Source organism: Drosophila melanogaster, chromosome 2R, assembly GCF_000001215.4.
Source record: "Drosophila melanogaster chromosome 2R".
NCBI lineage: Eukaryota > Metazoa > Arthropoda > Insecta > Diptera > Drosophilidae > Drosophila > Drosophila melanogaster.
In genome coordinates this window covers 9,687,772-9,703,646 of record NT_033778.4, presented here as the reverse complement: position 1 = coordinate 9,703,646, position 15,875 = coordinate 9,687,772, and the positions used below count along the sequence as shown (strand labels likewise).

General features: G+C 44.4%; 1 protein-coding gene across 2 annotated transcripts; it reads left to right on the top strand.

Annotated features, from left to right (window-relative positions):
• The first annotated feature begins 10,318 nt into the window (after positions 1-10,318).
• Positions 10,319-15,358, top strand: Uba1 (Ubiquitin activating enzyme 1). Of its 2 annotated transcripts, none has more exons than NM_057962.5 (4): positions 10,319-11,365; positions 11,944-13,665; positions 13,728-14,036; positions 14,094-15,358. In NM_057962.5, exons 1-4 carry the CDS (start codon positions 10,607-10,609, stop codon positions 14,877-14,879), a joined length of 3,576 nt encoding a protein of 1,191 aa, NP_477310.2. In that variant the 5' UTR covers positions 10,319-10,606; the 3' UTR covers positions 14,880-15,358. Both variants share the same exon structure in this region, with proteins under 2 accessions (NP_477310.2, NP_001260831.1).
• The last annotated feature ends 517 nt before the right edge of the window (positions 15,359-15,875 follow it).

The following is a 15,875-nucleotide window of genomic DNA, read 5'->3' as shown; positions in this document are numbered from 1 at the left end:
AATTGTGCGGGCGCAGGACCCAAATCCAGCAGCAGGAGCAGGAGTAGAAACAGGAGCAGGAGCAACCGCAAGACTAACGTAGCACGCCCGCAATCGGAGTCGATTTCACTTTCGCACGAGTCGAAGGAAGGTGTCAGGAAGAATCAGCCCAAGAGACAGAGTGCACTGGGAGAAAAATATGAGGTGTAGCTGCTCCCAGAACTTGTGCTTACGAAACAAGTCGTTAGAACTTTGTCTTCTCGAAATGTTGACTGCTCATTTAGAGCTAAAATTATTTAAAAAAATATATATTTAAAAAATATTAATAATTATTTCCAGTGAGCCACTGCGCGGACAAGAAAATTCTTCTGCGACCTGGAGTTTGAGGGAAATTAAACGGATTTCCTCGAGAGTTTGACTTGACAATGTGTGATGTGGTAGTTGCTCGAGGACATTGTTGAAGCACATGCTAATTAGGTTTGTGCACAAAGAAGTTTCCTAAGAAAAAGAGAATTTAAGCTAATGTCGCATTCAAATCCTTAAATGTATTGAGATATATCGAAGCAACACTTATACTACTTAAATTCAATATACGAAATACTTAGTCTCTCACTTTCCAAGAGCAGATTGAATTGTCATCGTATCTGCAGATGATCGTTATCTCAAAACAGTTTGTTCTCATAACCCACTGTCCCGCATTTTCAGAACAAGCCCACAAACACACAAATCATTGAGCGTTTTCCCTTTTTGGAACTGGATTTGAAAACACATTAATAATAATTAGTACAAACATGGAAGAGTTTTGAGGGAAATGCAACTCATGAAGCTAATGGTCGCTTTGAAAACGGAAAGCGAGTGGCATTTACAGCATTTGGGCGTGGTCAGCCGGAAGTTGGGATTCATTTGTCAGTCGTGTCAGACTCCAAGTATCGGCAAATGCTTCGAAGTCAGCGAAAAAGTGACACGGAAATTAACTTTTTAGCGAATTTTCGGCCATCAAAATATTTACTGGGCTCGTAAAGTTCCTTACTTTATGACCAGCCAACGGAAATTCTTGCTATATAATTGCTTATAATTTTTATAGGACATCAGAAGCAGAAGTAGCAGAATCAGCAAGGGGTAAGGACGAAGGACGAAGACGCTGGGAGTGGAGGAAGGACACTCCCATTGATAATGCGAGAGCAGACATCAATCTGTCCCAGATTCGAGGCTCGAGAGTTTCCTTTCGCATCCCGGACTCCGCTCCACTGCCAAAGTGTCAGGACAAATCAATAAACTTCTAATTTTATTACGAACGTTTCAGATACCGATCTGTCACTTTCCATTGTCGATTTGACAATTGATATCTCACACATCATTTGGTTCGAGTGCGCACAATGAGATTGTTTATGCCATTTTTGGGTAAGCGACTTGCGAAATATTCCCCCGGGTAGTTCCGCAGACCTTCTCGCAGGGGTTCATCTAGGTATCGGATTTTCACCTTTCCCTACTTTGCTCTCAGATGCTGCTTTCTACTTTCTAGGGGTTGTCTCGACTTGCGGTTTTCCCTGAGAAATCGATGTGATTTTTCCGCATTTTCTGCTGGCATTTTGTCCACTTAACACTGCTCTGTGGTCAGAGTTCAAATATGGGACCATTGACTAATGACACTTTCCCGCAAATGTTTGCATAATCCTCCGATCAATTCGGATCGGCTTTTCCGGGTCAATGTGCTGGTCGAAGAAAGTGGATGAGGGATTATCTCAAAGGTCGCTGCTTAATAATGGATTGATTGCATGACCTAATTATCTTATCGATAACGAAGAGTTATATTTTGATATTAATACCTAATATAGCAGCACTATTTATATTATGTTTAAATTTGTGTCCAGAAGCACACAATACATTCTTTTCATTTAAAATAACTGCATAGTAATAATAAAGCTTTAAGCAATATATAAAGTAATATCTTAGTCCTAATTTAAGGTCTTATTATCAAATAGTAGTATATTATACATTATTTTTATGTACCTTGTTAGACTTTTAGTAACATTTGGTGACGCTAACCTCGTTTGTGACAAAAAAAACCATATGTCTCCCAACTTTCCCATAACTTAGGATCTTTCCCATAAATCCCTTTGTAAGTCTCTTGTAAACCCTAACTAAATTATGCAAAAGCCACGCTCTACATCATGTTAAAACTCGAGTGATCAATCCCAGTGATTTCTGAATTTCTGACACTTTTGCAGGCAGATCCTGCCGAGGACAAAGGGAAAGTGGCCGTGTACCAGTTTTCCGATTCGCCATGCCCGTCGTCTTTGGACGTGGCTTTCACTTTCGCCGATCTGCAGATCAATCAAAGTTGGTCACGCTGTCGGGAATTATGTCACTCGCTTACTCAAATTGCAGGATCTGCAGGACGAGAATGATGAACTGACGGTTACTGACTGATTTGCATATGAGGGCCGCAGAGTTTTCCTCGGCAGCTGCGGCCGGGTTTTCCGAGCTCCCCAAGGTGGTGGCAGGGAAAACTTCGGCTTGACAATCGCTTGAAAGTTTTCTGTGAGTTTTTTCCACTTTTAATATAAATTTTCTTGTTTTTTGCTCTTTGCTGTCAGCGCATCAATCATGCATTTTATGTTTTCATCTTTTAGGCGAAACTATCTTTTGTAATTAGGTAAAGTCTTATAATTGCCAGCCAGGACATTTGATACTTTCCTCGGCTTACCCTAATCCTTTCGAATTCATATGGTAATTTCGCTGCTGAAAGCTAATACTTTTGCGCCTGCGCCTGCATTGTGGGAATTTTTGGCTGAATAAGATATTGGATTTGAGCCTTCTATATATGAACATACAATACCTCCCGGTGCCACATATCAATCAATTGCCAGGGCCCATAAACGATTTTATAATGGTCTTAATAGTGTCCAGCTGCCCGAAAGTGATATAAAATCATTCGATGTGCATGCCAAAATCGCACTTTATGGCCATATAAAATTGGGATCTAGTGCCGAAGTACAAAAAAAAAAAAAAACAGATGTGGTACTGCCAAATTAAATCCACGATTCGTGTAAGTCCAGAAGTTATGGCTCACCCTCGACGGAGTGCCGGCACTCCGAATCAGACTTCCTGTGTGCCCATCGCTCCACTAATTGCTCGAAGGATGCGACATCGCCGAGACAGGAAGCGGAAACTAAACTGGCCGGTGGTGGGGGTCGCTCGGGGGACGGGGACGGGGACACTCGGAGCTCTAACTAAGCGACAAGCCAGCGGCAAGAAGTCATAATACCAAACAAAACACACGCAATCTTCTTAAGCAAATTTAAATTACGTGAGCTCGACTTCTCCCCGGGTGCATTCATTAAACGTCTGCCCGATAATTAACGCCCTTATGTCCAGGAAGCCGTCCAGAAATGCCCCAGTACGCAAAAAGGGACACTTCTCTGCACAGAGACCCATTGTCCTGCCTCCGAGGGCCATTGTGACTAATTGATTTGCCCAACAAATGTCCCGTCGCTTCCCTCAGTTCGTCGCCTTAATTTTGTATGGAGTGCGCATTCCTTGTCTGGGCGAAAATATTTGAATTTGCGGCGGCTAGTTAATAGGATTCTAATGCCGTCTTCGGTTGATTTTAGCAGCAGGACAATGGAGGATTTGTCATGGGAAGGATGCATTTCAACAATAAACTATTGAATACGAATCATAGGCAGTTAGTAGCTAGGCAAAATCGAATTAGAGACGGAAACTTCATTAATCTTAACATTGTGCCGATTTAATTGCTTAAATATAAACTAAGCATTATTAACATTTTCGAAAAACATATACATGCAGACATATATGACAATGAATTTCGTTTAAAGTACTGATAAATATGTAACAGAAATTTTCCCTTGCAATATTGGCACTTTAAATGCAATTAGTAACACGAAAGCCGAAAATGCAACTGCAATAAGAAATGCATTTAATGGAAAACATTTGATAGCCAAATGAATTCTAGGAAAACCTCAGACTTTAAATCGAATTTCATTTTACCCAAAAAATGTAACGAACTTTCACCTGGAGTTTTCCAAACCCGACCAGCAGCATCTCTGCAAACAAAATTAAAGTTTTGTCAGATTTTTTAATAACATTTATTTGTTCGAGCTAGCAGATGAGTTTTACCTGATTTCGAGCAGCTTCCCTAGGCACTACAGCCACCCTTTTTTTTTTTTTTTTGAATGACCAATGCCGATTTTCCTCTCATCCCGCAGGACCAGAAAACGCAGTCCAGAGTCAGAGTTGTGAAAACAAAAGGGGGCTTGGACTTGGAAAAGTTCTCAGTGCCCGAAAACCCTTTTGTTTTTCCCACATGACACATAAATAACTGCAACTGGTCAGCCTCAGTTGAAGTTACCAGCGTGGATTCGTCCTCAGCTGCCTGTTAATTGAATCATTAGGGTTGTGGAACCAGAGACAATGCCTCCATAATCATTATGAGTGATTGCAGGCAGGCCAAAAACAAAGGATCAGTGTGCCAGTTAAAAGCAAAAGGTATTTGAATAAGTCGCCCAGCTGGCCATTTCACTCGTGTAACTCCAGATGCAATTCCCTTGTAATCCGCTCAAGGGGTTGCCCAAACCGGCAGCCACTTGAGAATCGGGTTTAGGGCCTCTCCTCGTGGATGATCCACCAAGTCGGGGACCGGGGAGGATGTGACTCGAGGACTCGCCAGCCTGATACACTCCAATGCCCTCGCACGGGTCAATAACTCTATGCCGACTGCATTGGCATTAGCATTACTTTTGGGAAGTGCAAAGGTCGTGGGCTGCAGAACGGAAGAGGCACCTTCTGGGCTTAATATCATTCACAAAACATAAGATCTATAATTCCTATCTAATGTTTAGAATATTGCGTTCTTATTATATGGAAGTATATAAATTACAGTGTCATTGCTCATCACTTTGATTCGAGATCACTACAACTTCAACCAGAACTCGGCTCATCTGAAGTTCATCGTTTTGGTGGCCCAGCTGTGGTCCAAGCTCGGCTTCACATCCCCGAGACGTGAGTCTCCCAGGCTCAGTGTCGGTTTACTGCGGGGATATCATGTCAACGCTTTGACTGGCATTTAACTTGCCCTTGTCGACGTGTTTGGCCCAGTTTGGCCCAGTTGCGCCAGGCGGCAGCAGCATTTAAGGGCTTAAAACTTTAATTAAAAGGCGCAGGAGCACAGCTGGGTCCTTTAGCATTTGATCTATGCGCTGACAGGAGGACGAAGACGAGGACGAAGAGTCTGGTTCCCGTTCCCAGTGCCGTTCGTAATCGGATACTTTTATTGCTGAAAGGATAAACCGCAAACTGCTCCGCACGACCATCCATCCGACCATCGCATAATACATTTTATACGAATTTTTCAGCCCGCTCGCATAAGCAGCTTAAAGTCGCTGAGACTTTACGACAGTTGTAACGATTCTTGGCCGTTCAGTTCAGCTCTTTTTATTTCATCGTTTTTTTTTTCTACTTTGCTGGCTTCTTTTGTTTCAGGAAGTGTCGCCTTCGCTCGGAAGCCTGATCGCAAATAAAAACATATTCCTGCCTGGCCATTAAATTGATGGATTCGTTGCGCGCCGAGCCCAATAAATGTGTTGCCATCGGCAGACAGTATGGAGCAGAGTATCAGATATTTAAGACATTAAAGTCAGCACCACCGATATTCCCAGACAGGATGTGTTCAACACACCTCCAGATTGCGTGAATCCGAGATGGTGAGATTGCGACTAAGCACATTACAGCGTTAACTGGGCATTATTCAAATGCTGTCCGCAGTAAGCACATTAACAGGGATTATGCATGGGCAATAAACCGAACCGAGACTCCATTTACTCCCTACTCCTTATACTATACTGCACATATATATGCAAAGTTACGATTCAATACCATCCAATCCCATCCGATCCGATCCTCGCTGCATTTCGGTCCGGCAGGCAAGGGGTTACAATTTATAGATTCCTGGATAACGCATCATCTGTCCGTTTTGCGAATCCCATTGTCTTTCACTTTGTCGCCTCAAAGGAAGGGTTGCAACTTTGTGTTGCAATAAAATGTTTACAAATTTCTGCAAAATGATTTTGCATGTGCCAAACTGAATTGATTTATCACTCGATGAGTTCGCCTCGAAGTGGGAAAAGCGCAGGAAAGTCTGCTTGATGGCTTGATCAAATCGAAGGGAAATTCATCGGAGGGAGTGAGAAAATTCACATATTTGCAAATTAATCACACGATGATGTGTCAATGTATGCAAAAACATATACTTCAAAAGACGTGCTATCACTGTAAATATAATAGTTGTACATAGATACATATCGAGTTTAGTTAGTTTACCAAATGTTGTCTCTTTCACTCATAGTTCAAATTCCCGTTTCCATCTTCTTTCTTAATTTTCAAAATTTAGCAAAATTTTTAAATTTTCCCAAAAAGGCAAACGCTGAACCCATTAATCTATGTTGAATGAAATTTGAATAGGCAAACCCTTTGGCCATAGTGAAAAATGACTCTCAATTGAAAAATGACGCCAATCGCGGCCCATATGCAAATGTGCCCAAAGACAAAACGCCAGAAACTGAGAAATGTGTCTCTCGATATTCGCGCATTAATTACAAACGCAATATTTACAAAACAAATGTGTCGCTTTATGCAGTCGCCCCAGAAGGTAGAAATGCGAGGAAAGGACTAAGGAAGAAAGGACTCCGCAAGGACGAAGGGAGTGAGGCAGCTGGCCGCTGTCAACCCCTTTTGGAGTGACAAAAATTACAAAGATTACAACTTAATTTCGACTTCCAGCCCTTCGACTCGAGTGCTGGACGGGCATTTACATACATAAATCCTGGATCGCCTCCTCCTGCCCCATTCCCTTTCTGCGCTGCAAAAGACACTCGAAATAGTTGAAAATATTTTGTCGTGCCCGCCATTGTTGGCAACCCCTTCTCGAGATCCAGGTAAGTCGGCATTTGCATTTTCCTGACAGCTCTCACAGCTTCGCATTGTCCTTTCACACCTTTGCAACTCGAGTTCCTGCCCCGCACAGCTCACACTCCACTGCATTCGTAAATATTTTGATTGCATTCGGTGGGACTTTCAGTGCACAGATAAAAACTGATAGCTATTTAGTTCATCAGAGTAACATTTAAACGAAAGCTGACCAAATATGAGTGCCTAATTATTTGTCATACTACTACGACTACTACTACTACTGACGCTACGCCTTATTAGTTGGCAAATCTATAATTCATTATATCACACACATTTTCTCCGCACTCCGCCGTGGGCCCCAATTAGCAGTTACCTGGGCAGCAGACGCACTCACCTGTGGCCAACTGTCCACGCCCTCGTGCAACTGCAACAATGCCGCCGCCGCGGGGCCAAATCAAAATTGCAGCCAGCACTTCCTTCGAAGTTTCATTCGGGCTCTTACATTGACCGGCTTCCCTCGACTTTCACACGTTACTCAGCGAGCATAAAGCGGCGCGTATTTAGGCCAGAAAGAGCTGGTACAACGCATAGGGGAAGACCAGCAGCAACTAGCGGCAATCCACTTGACCAACTCACTGGAGGCCCAGAGCCAAATCACCGAAGCGTTGGATTTGTAACGTATTTTCCAAGGCGGCAGGGGACACTTCTTCAATTGTTGCGATCGTCTTCCTTCTCCTCATAGATGGTGGCTGTGCGATAATGCGCATTTTCCCAGACAATTAAAGCGAGGGAACCGCTCGTCATTTAGTGGCAATACTCGTAGGACAAAAAGATGTTGATCGCCAGAAGAGATATATTTTCTCCTTGATAAACGCAATTCGAGACACTGGGCTAGATGGGCACCTCGGTAGTTGTGGCTCAACAAGGAGTCGTTTTCCACAATCTTGGGGTTAGTCAAAGGAACAATTGTCGCTCTGAAAGAAGCGGAGTATTAAAATGCCACCTAATGCTGCGTGCCTTTCGTGTTATCCTCAATGTTTTAGAAAAAAGTTGGAACTTCAGGCATAATTTTTAAGTGAAGGGGACATAAAAAGACTTTTCTAACAGTTTAAGGAGAGTTTAATCATTTATCTATTTATTTATGAAAAACCTCCCAGCTCTCTTGATTTTAATGAGCATATGTTTCTTGTTCTTTTTAAATTCAATTTGCCGAGTTGTTGTTACAATAATTTGGTGTAGGATAAAAAAAAAAAAAAAATAACCCAAAGCCCTTTGCCAATTTTTGGGAATAGGCATTTCTACCCTGCCAGCCGCTGACAGCGGCGAAATTAATAGTGCCAGCCATTTTTTCAGCGGCTTTTCATATTCAAATTACATTCCCAATTGATTAATGGTTGAATATTTGCATAGGGATGATGCGTGGCCATATGTGATGTGCTTAATTAGGGAGGGCGGAGTGCATTCCACATATGTACATACGTATGCATGTTTATATCTCTTCGGGGGCACGCGATGCAGAATATTTGGAGGACAGATGGGCAGCAGACACCCCCGCTCATTCGCTGCAGGATCAGTATGCTAATTTGGCAGGAATTTGTGTTTTTCGGGTTATACCACGCGACAAGGACGTGGAACACACCGCACGCGATAAAGTCCGCGGCTAGTTTCTCGATCCTATCGAGATCGGACTAAAATTAGAGCGTCGGAGGAGGGAGGGGGGAATTTCTAAAACGGGAGCAGCATTTCGCGCAGCTGTAGGCGTAAATTAAAATGCATTTTACGCAACTGTGCGACAAGATCCGGGCTTTAGATCCTGCAGCTGTTGCCCCTCGTACTGCATTTTCCTAATGGCACGCTCTCAACACTTGAAAAGGACACACCCCCGCCGCTCGGAAAACTGGTATAGGATAGCTCTCTGTTTTTCGTGGAAATTTACGCATTTTCATGCTCGACTACCGTTGCACAGAACAGAAAGGGAACCCCGACCGAAAATAGATTAGCCGCTCTCAAAGGATATTGAACCCGGCCAGGACCAAGCGACACCGAAGGACTTCGCCGTGGGTCAGTTGGTGTTGGTTTGTGGGACAACTGCCGAGGGGCGCGTGCCACGATCGGGGTTTTTGGGCCAGGATAATTGCCTCAAGTGCCGACAGATTGATGACCAGCAAACTCATTGAAGTATATATTTCAATTTCGAGCTAATGGCTTAGAAGTTGATGAAATCGGAGAGTAAAGAATTATTAAATTTAAGTTTTTTGAACACACATCTATTAAGAGGTTGTTCTACGTTTGAAATATGTATTTGCTAAATTAACTTTCAATCGATATTATGTCACTCACAAAAACGAATATTCCAATATATTTTATTTATTCAAAATATTGTGAATATTGCTTTATTTATAGAAGAAGGGAACACAATTTTTGAATTGTTTAGAAAAATAAGAACGATCTATTAAATGGCATAATTCAAAAATATCAAGTTTAAGCCATATACATGTATAAGTTACTTTTAAGTTTGACCAGTACAAAGTATATAGGAATTTATAATGGGGAAGCCAAGCTATATTATAATGAATAATTATTATTATTATAATGAATAATATCAAGATATCAGGGTTGTGCTTGCACCACAATTATGAAAAATAAAGTAATGACCCAGAAGTCTGTTATCATCTATTTATAAGCAGTTTGAAACAAATTAAAACCCACTTTAAATTTTATCAAATAAATATATTACCAATATACATTTAAATTTCGAACATTACATAGCAAAAAAATGTCAATTGAAATCAACAAATTTTTGAAAATGCGAGCCATATTTTCATTAAACGAGCTTGTATTTTTTGAACCCGAACCGTTTTTTTTTTCAAGTTTAAAAAGAATTAACTAACTCTAACAAAATCTAATATTTCAGTCGGTGTAGTAAAAACATAAACATAAACGATTTCAAATGTATCCTGAATACGCGGTAAACTTGTGTTTACCAACACCGCCTCTTAGACTATTCAGGCCTGCCAGATCTCCAAAAAAATATTATTTAGATAAGTTAGTGACACAAAAGGTTTAAGTCTTAACTGCGCTTAGCTGGGCTTTAAACCCACTGCCTATTCTTTGCTAATTGGAGTATTGCAAATCAGTTTTGAATCTGATTTATTTGTCCCGCTTACCAATTTTAATTGTGTAAATTCATTTGGTTTTACTTGGCCAACTTACAAATAATAGAATAATAAAAATGAAAGCCGTCTGTTTAATTATTAAAATAATGTGAATTAATTGGATTATTAATCTGGGCGTTATTATATAGAAAAGAAACCTAACTAACCAATTGCGGAAATATCGATAGCATCGCAATAAAATCTATATTGTGCCACCTCCAATTCACACAGGTCGGTCACACTGGGCAGGCTTGCCAATTTCAAGAGCCGCGGCCACACTACTGCGAATTCTATACTGCAACTCGATCGTGCGTGTTCTGTATTTTTGGGAGTGCGTTGTTAGAAATTCGGCCACAAATAGAATCCGCTGTCCTGGAACGAGTCAGAAACCACGGGAAATTGACTTCCGGACTAAATAGCGTTCTTGTGTGTCCATCCGTGTGCGTGTGTCCGCATTCTGCAGTGTGCGTGTGTGCGAAAGAGAGAGGGCGAGCGGTGCAGCCGCAACTGGGAAATTCGATTGCCAATATTTCAGCAAGGAAGCTATGTCGAGCGGTCAGCAATTGATGGCCGATTCGCCAGCCTGCAGCTCAAGTGACCATTCGCCGCTGGCCAAAAAAAGGCGTTTAGAGTTGTTGGGTGACGGAGTGGGGGCAATGGGAATGGAAGAGGAAGAAGCCGGCGGAGCAACGAGCAGCAGTAGCAGCAACAACTACGAAAATCACGACAAAGCAGGCGGCGTTGACATTTCGGGCAAGTGCCAGAGCAAGACGACTAGCGAGCACCAGCTGGAATTGTGCGTATCGTCGTCTACCTCTGACACATGCGGCGTTAATGCTGCGGCGAAGCGAGCCGAAAAGCAGAAACTGAAACAGAGCCAAGGAAGCGGCGACGACGTTAGTACCTCGTCAGCAGTGGAAAAGGAAGGAAGCAAGCGGCCGGAGAAGCGCAATTACCTGAACACCACCACAATAGAATCGCAAGAAGCCTCCTCCAGTGCATCCGCCACTAGCAACAGCAACAACAACGTCAGCTCCAGCAACAATAACAGTAATAACAGCACTAATAACCGACAACTGGAAGGAAGCAGCAACATGGCTGGAAACAGTGCCGCCGCCGGCGGAGATATCGATGAATCGCTGTACTCGCGCCAATTGTACGTCCTGGGTCACGATGCGATGCGTCGGATGGCCAATTCGGATATCCTTCTGTCGGGACTTGGAGGACTCGGCCTGGAGATAGCCAAGAATGTGATTCTGGGCGGCGTGAAATCGATCACCTTGCATGACACAGCAACTTGTGGGGTATGTGTGTGGGGCGAAGAAAAAATCGATAATTTTCCAGGCGGACGCGGGAAATGCCCGGAAAGGCTGACTTGGCATCCCTGGTCTTAGTGAATCATTCAGTTTTTATTTGATTTATTTATCATAGACTTCGCGCGAAATAAGGTTAGGTTAACATCTCTATTTGCTTGCAAAAAATTCGTTTTGTGTGTGTAATTCGGTTTTCCTTCTTTTTCTATTTGCCTCAAAATGTCTGCGCCATGCGAAAAGTGTGTGAGCGGGACAACCGTATGCGCATCGCTCGCTGCCGTTGTGTTTGCATTCCCCTTTGCTCAACGCATTCGGTTTTGTTTTATGCACTGAAAGATTCAACTTAAGATCTATGAGTTTCTCATAAACCGTAATATATCAATTATTTAGTTAATAGCCTTTCAATTTAAAGTTTTCTTGTATCATAAAAACTTTTTTGTTCTAATGACAAATATGTCTTTGCTGTACACTCGGCACAGAACCAATTTTCCTTTGTTAGTCATGGCTCCCGTCTGCTAATTTCATCACCGTTGATATATAATATTAATGATTATTCGTTTGTCTTGCAGCTCCATGACTTGTCGTCGCAATTCTATCTCACGGAAGCCGATATCGGCAAGAATCGTGCGGAGGCCTCTTGCGCCCAGTTGGCCGAGTTAAACAACTATGTGCGCACCGTTTCGCACACGGGGCCGCTTACCGAGGAGTTCCTGCGCAAGTTTCGCGTTGTGGTACTGACCAACTCCGACGGGGAGGAGCAGCAGAGGATCGCCAAGTTTGCCCATGAAAATGGCATTGCTCTGATCATCGCCGAGACGCGCGGACTGTTCGCCAAGGTGTTCTGTGACTTTGGCGAGAGCTTTACCATTTACGATCAGGATGGCACACAGCCGATCTCCACCATGATAGCTAGTATCACGCACGACGCACAGGGAGTCGTCACCTGCCTGGACGAGACGCGCCATGGTTTTAATGACGGTGACTACGTCACCTTCTCGGAGGTGCAGGGCATGCAGGAACTGAACGGTTGTCAGCCCCTTAAGATCACAGTGCTGGGACCCTACACATTTAGCATCGGTGATACCAGCAAGTTTGGAGAATATAAGAGCGGAGGAGTGGCCACCCAGGTGAAGATGCCCAAGACCATCAGCTTCAAGCCCCTGGCACAGGCCACTGAGGAGCCGGAGTTTTTGATCTCCGATTTCGCAAAGCTGGACTCGCCGGCCACGCTGCACGTGGCCTTCAATGCCCTCTCCTGCTACCGCAAGGCCCATAATGGAGCCTTACCGCGTCCCTGGAACGAGGAGGACGCCAACAGCTTCCTCGAGGTAGTCCGAGCCAGCAGCAACGCGGAAGTCGACGAAAAACTGGTGCTGCAATTCGCCAAAATCTGCTCGGGTAATACGTGCCCGCTGGACGCGGCCGTTGGTGGAATTGTGGCCCAGGAGGTGCTTAAGGCCTGCAGTGGAAAGTTTACACCCATCTACCAGTGGTTGTACTTTGACGCCCTGGAGTGTCTGCCCACAGAGGGTGTCGAGGAGGCGGATGCCCAGCCGGTGGGCTCGCGCTATGATTCTCAGATTGCCATATTTGGCAAGAAGTTCCAGGAGAAGTTGGCTGACTCGAAATGGTTTATTGTCGGCGCCGGAGCCATTGGTTGTGAGCTATTGAAAAACTTTGGAATGCTGGGCCTGGGAACTGGCAATGGCCAGATTTTCGTCACAGACATGGATCTCATTGAGAAGTCGAATCTGAACCGGCAGTTCCTGTTCCGCCCGCATGATGTGCAGAAGCCTAAATCAATGACGGCCGCCGACGCTATCAAACGGATGAATCCGGAAGTGAATGTCACCGCATACGAGTTGCGCGTTGGCGCCGAAACAGAGAAAGTCTTTTCCGAAGATTTCTTTGGAAAGTTGGATGGTGTAGCCAATGCGCTGGACAACGTGGATGCTCGCATATATATGGATCGCAAATGCATCTTCAACCGCATTCCGCTCGTCGAGACCGGAACTCTGGGAACTTTGGGCAACGTTCAGGTGATTGTGCCCTTTGCCACCGAATCTTATAGCTCCTCCCAGGATCCCCCAGAAAAGAGTATTCCCATCTGCACGCTGAAGAACTTCCCCAATGCCATCGAGCACACTCTGCAGTGGGCGCGTGACGCCTTTGAGGGCGTCTTCAAGCAGTCTGCAGAAAATGCTGCTCAGTACATCGCCGATCCTCAGTTCACCGAGCGAATCGCCAAGCTGCCTGGTATTCAGCCTCTGGAGATCCTCGATTCCATCAAGGTAAGGATAGAATTTACTTCTTTGCCTAATATGTTGTACTTAATGGTAATTTATTTTTACAGAAAGCTCTGATCGACGACAAACCCAAGAGTTTCGCGCACTGCGTGGAGTGGGCCCGTCTTTATTGGGAGGATCAATATGTTAACCAGATTAAGCAGTTGCTCTTTAACTTCCCACCTGATCAGATCACCTCCAGTGGTCAGCCGTTTTGGTCTGGTCCCAAGCGGTGCCCCGATCCCCTGGTCTTTGATGTCAACGATCCCATGCACCTCGACTTTATCTACGCAGCCGCCAATCTTCGAGCTGAGGTCTATGGCATTGAGCAGGTTCGCAATCGCGAGACGATCGCAGAGCTGGTACAGAAGGTTAAGGTTAGTTGTTCGAGATTAATACCGTCGGGGACCATTTCTGATATTATTGATTTATAGGTGCCCGAGTTTAAACCCCGTTCGGGCGTGAAAATAGAAACCAATGAGGCAGCAGCCGCCGCCTCGGCCAATAACTTCGATGACGGCGAGTTGGACCAGGATCGCGTTGACAAGATCATTTCAGAGCTGCTAAAGAACGCCGACAAAAGCTCCAAGATCACGCCACTTGAGTTTGAAAAGGACGACGACAGTAACTTGCACATGGACTTCATTGTGGCCTGCTCAAATCTACGCGCCGCCAACTACAAGATTCCGCCAGCGGATCGCCACAAGTCCAAGTTGATTGCTGGCAAAATCATACCTGCTATTGCCACCACCACGTCGGTGCTCTCTGGATTGGCTGTGCTCGAGGTGATTAAGCTGATCGTCGGCCACCGGGATCTCGTAAAATTCAAGAACGGCTTCGCCAACTTGGCATTGCCGTTCATGGCCTTCTCTGAGCCGCTTCCTGCCGCCAAGAACACATACTACGGCAAGGAGTGGACGCTGTGGGACCGTTTTGAGGTGACCGGGGAGCTGTCGCTGCAGGAATTCCTCAACTATTTCGAGGAGAATGAGAAGCTTAAGATCACCATGCTCTCGCAGGGCGTGTCCATGCTGTACTCGTTCTTCATGCCCAAGGCCAAGTGCTCTGAGAGACTGCCGTTGCCGATGTCGGAGGTCGTGCGTCGCGTGTCCAAGCGTCGCCTGGAGCCACACGAGCGATCCCTGGTTTTCGAGATCTGCTGCAACGATGTGGATGGCGAGGATGTGGAGGTGCCCTACGTCCGTTACACGCTGCCCTAAGCCCGTCTATATTCCTAATTTAACCATTAAATTATTTTACGATCCCGTTTTGTTGTCGGCGACGCGTTTTGGAATCGCGCAGCTCCAACGAAGGAGTTACTGTCTAGCTGTTTGCATTTTAATTTTCACAACACCATTACGAGAGCAGCCCAGATCTAGAAATTATATAAAATGTGTGTGAATCCTCTAAGGAATGGCAAAATAATACGCATCATACGAAATACAAAGACTCGACTAAAAGCAACACTTAAAATGCATCTGATGAAACTCTCTGCTCAGCATAGTTGTAAAGGTAACGAATTACGAAAAACCGAAGGCGGATTTTAATCGCATTGATTAATTGGAAATTGAAAACTGAATGAGCCAGGCGGAAAATTTCTCTTCACTCATATATTTTTTTTATATGGAAGCATAAACTAATTACGTCATTGTATTAAAAGGAGTAAAGCAAATGAATAAAGCTGTATATTTCATATGGTAATCGACCTGCTAGACGACTCAGATAATTTCGTTCAGCACTTGACGTCTGGTAATCTCATTTCCCCCGCCACTTCGGAAATTAAAATTGTAATGCATACTGCTCTGCCAGTGAAGTATATAGGGGATGCCATCTATCCGTACGCCAGTCAGTTTCAGAAAGTTACGTGACACAATTAAATATTTTATGCCCTCTCAAGACGTTTATACCACCCCCGCCCCGCACCCAAGGAGGCTGCTGCCACCAAAGTGCAATTGGCAAGTGCCGTAAAGTTGCACCGCTCATGGAAAGCGTTGGGCGGAGTGGCGGCGTCCTCTTATAATTAAATATTACACGCAATGCAACTGAAGTATGGCCAAAGTTATGCAGTTTCGCATCTCACTCTTGGCCTTTTGCGGCTTTTTGGCAAACTTGCTTGAATTATGCAGTTAATGAAAACAAAGCGAGGCGAGGAAAGTGGCTGCGCCGATCAGCTTTGTATCCGTCGAATAAGTGTGTTCTGGGCAGGGTAATCAAAG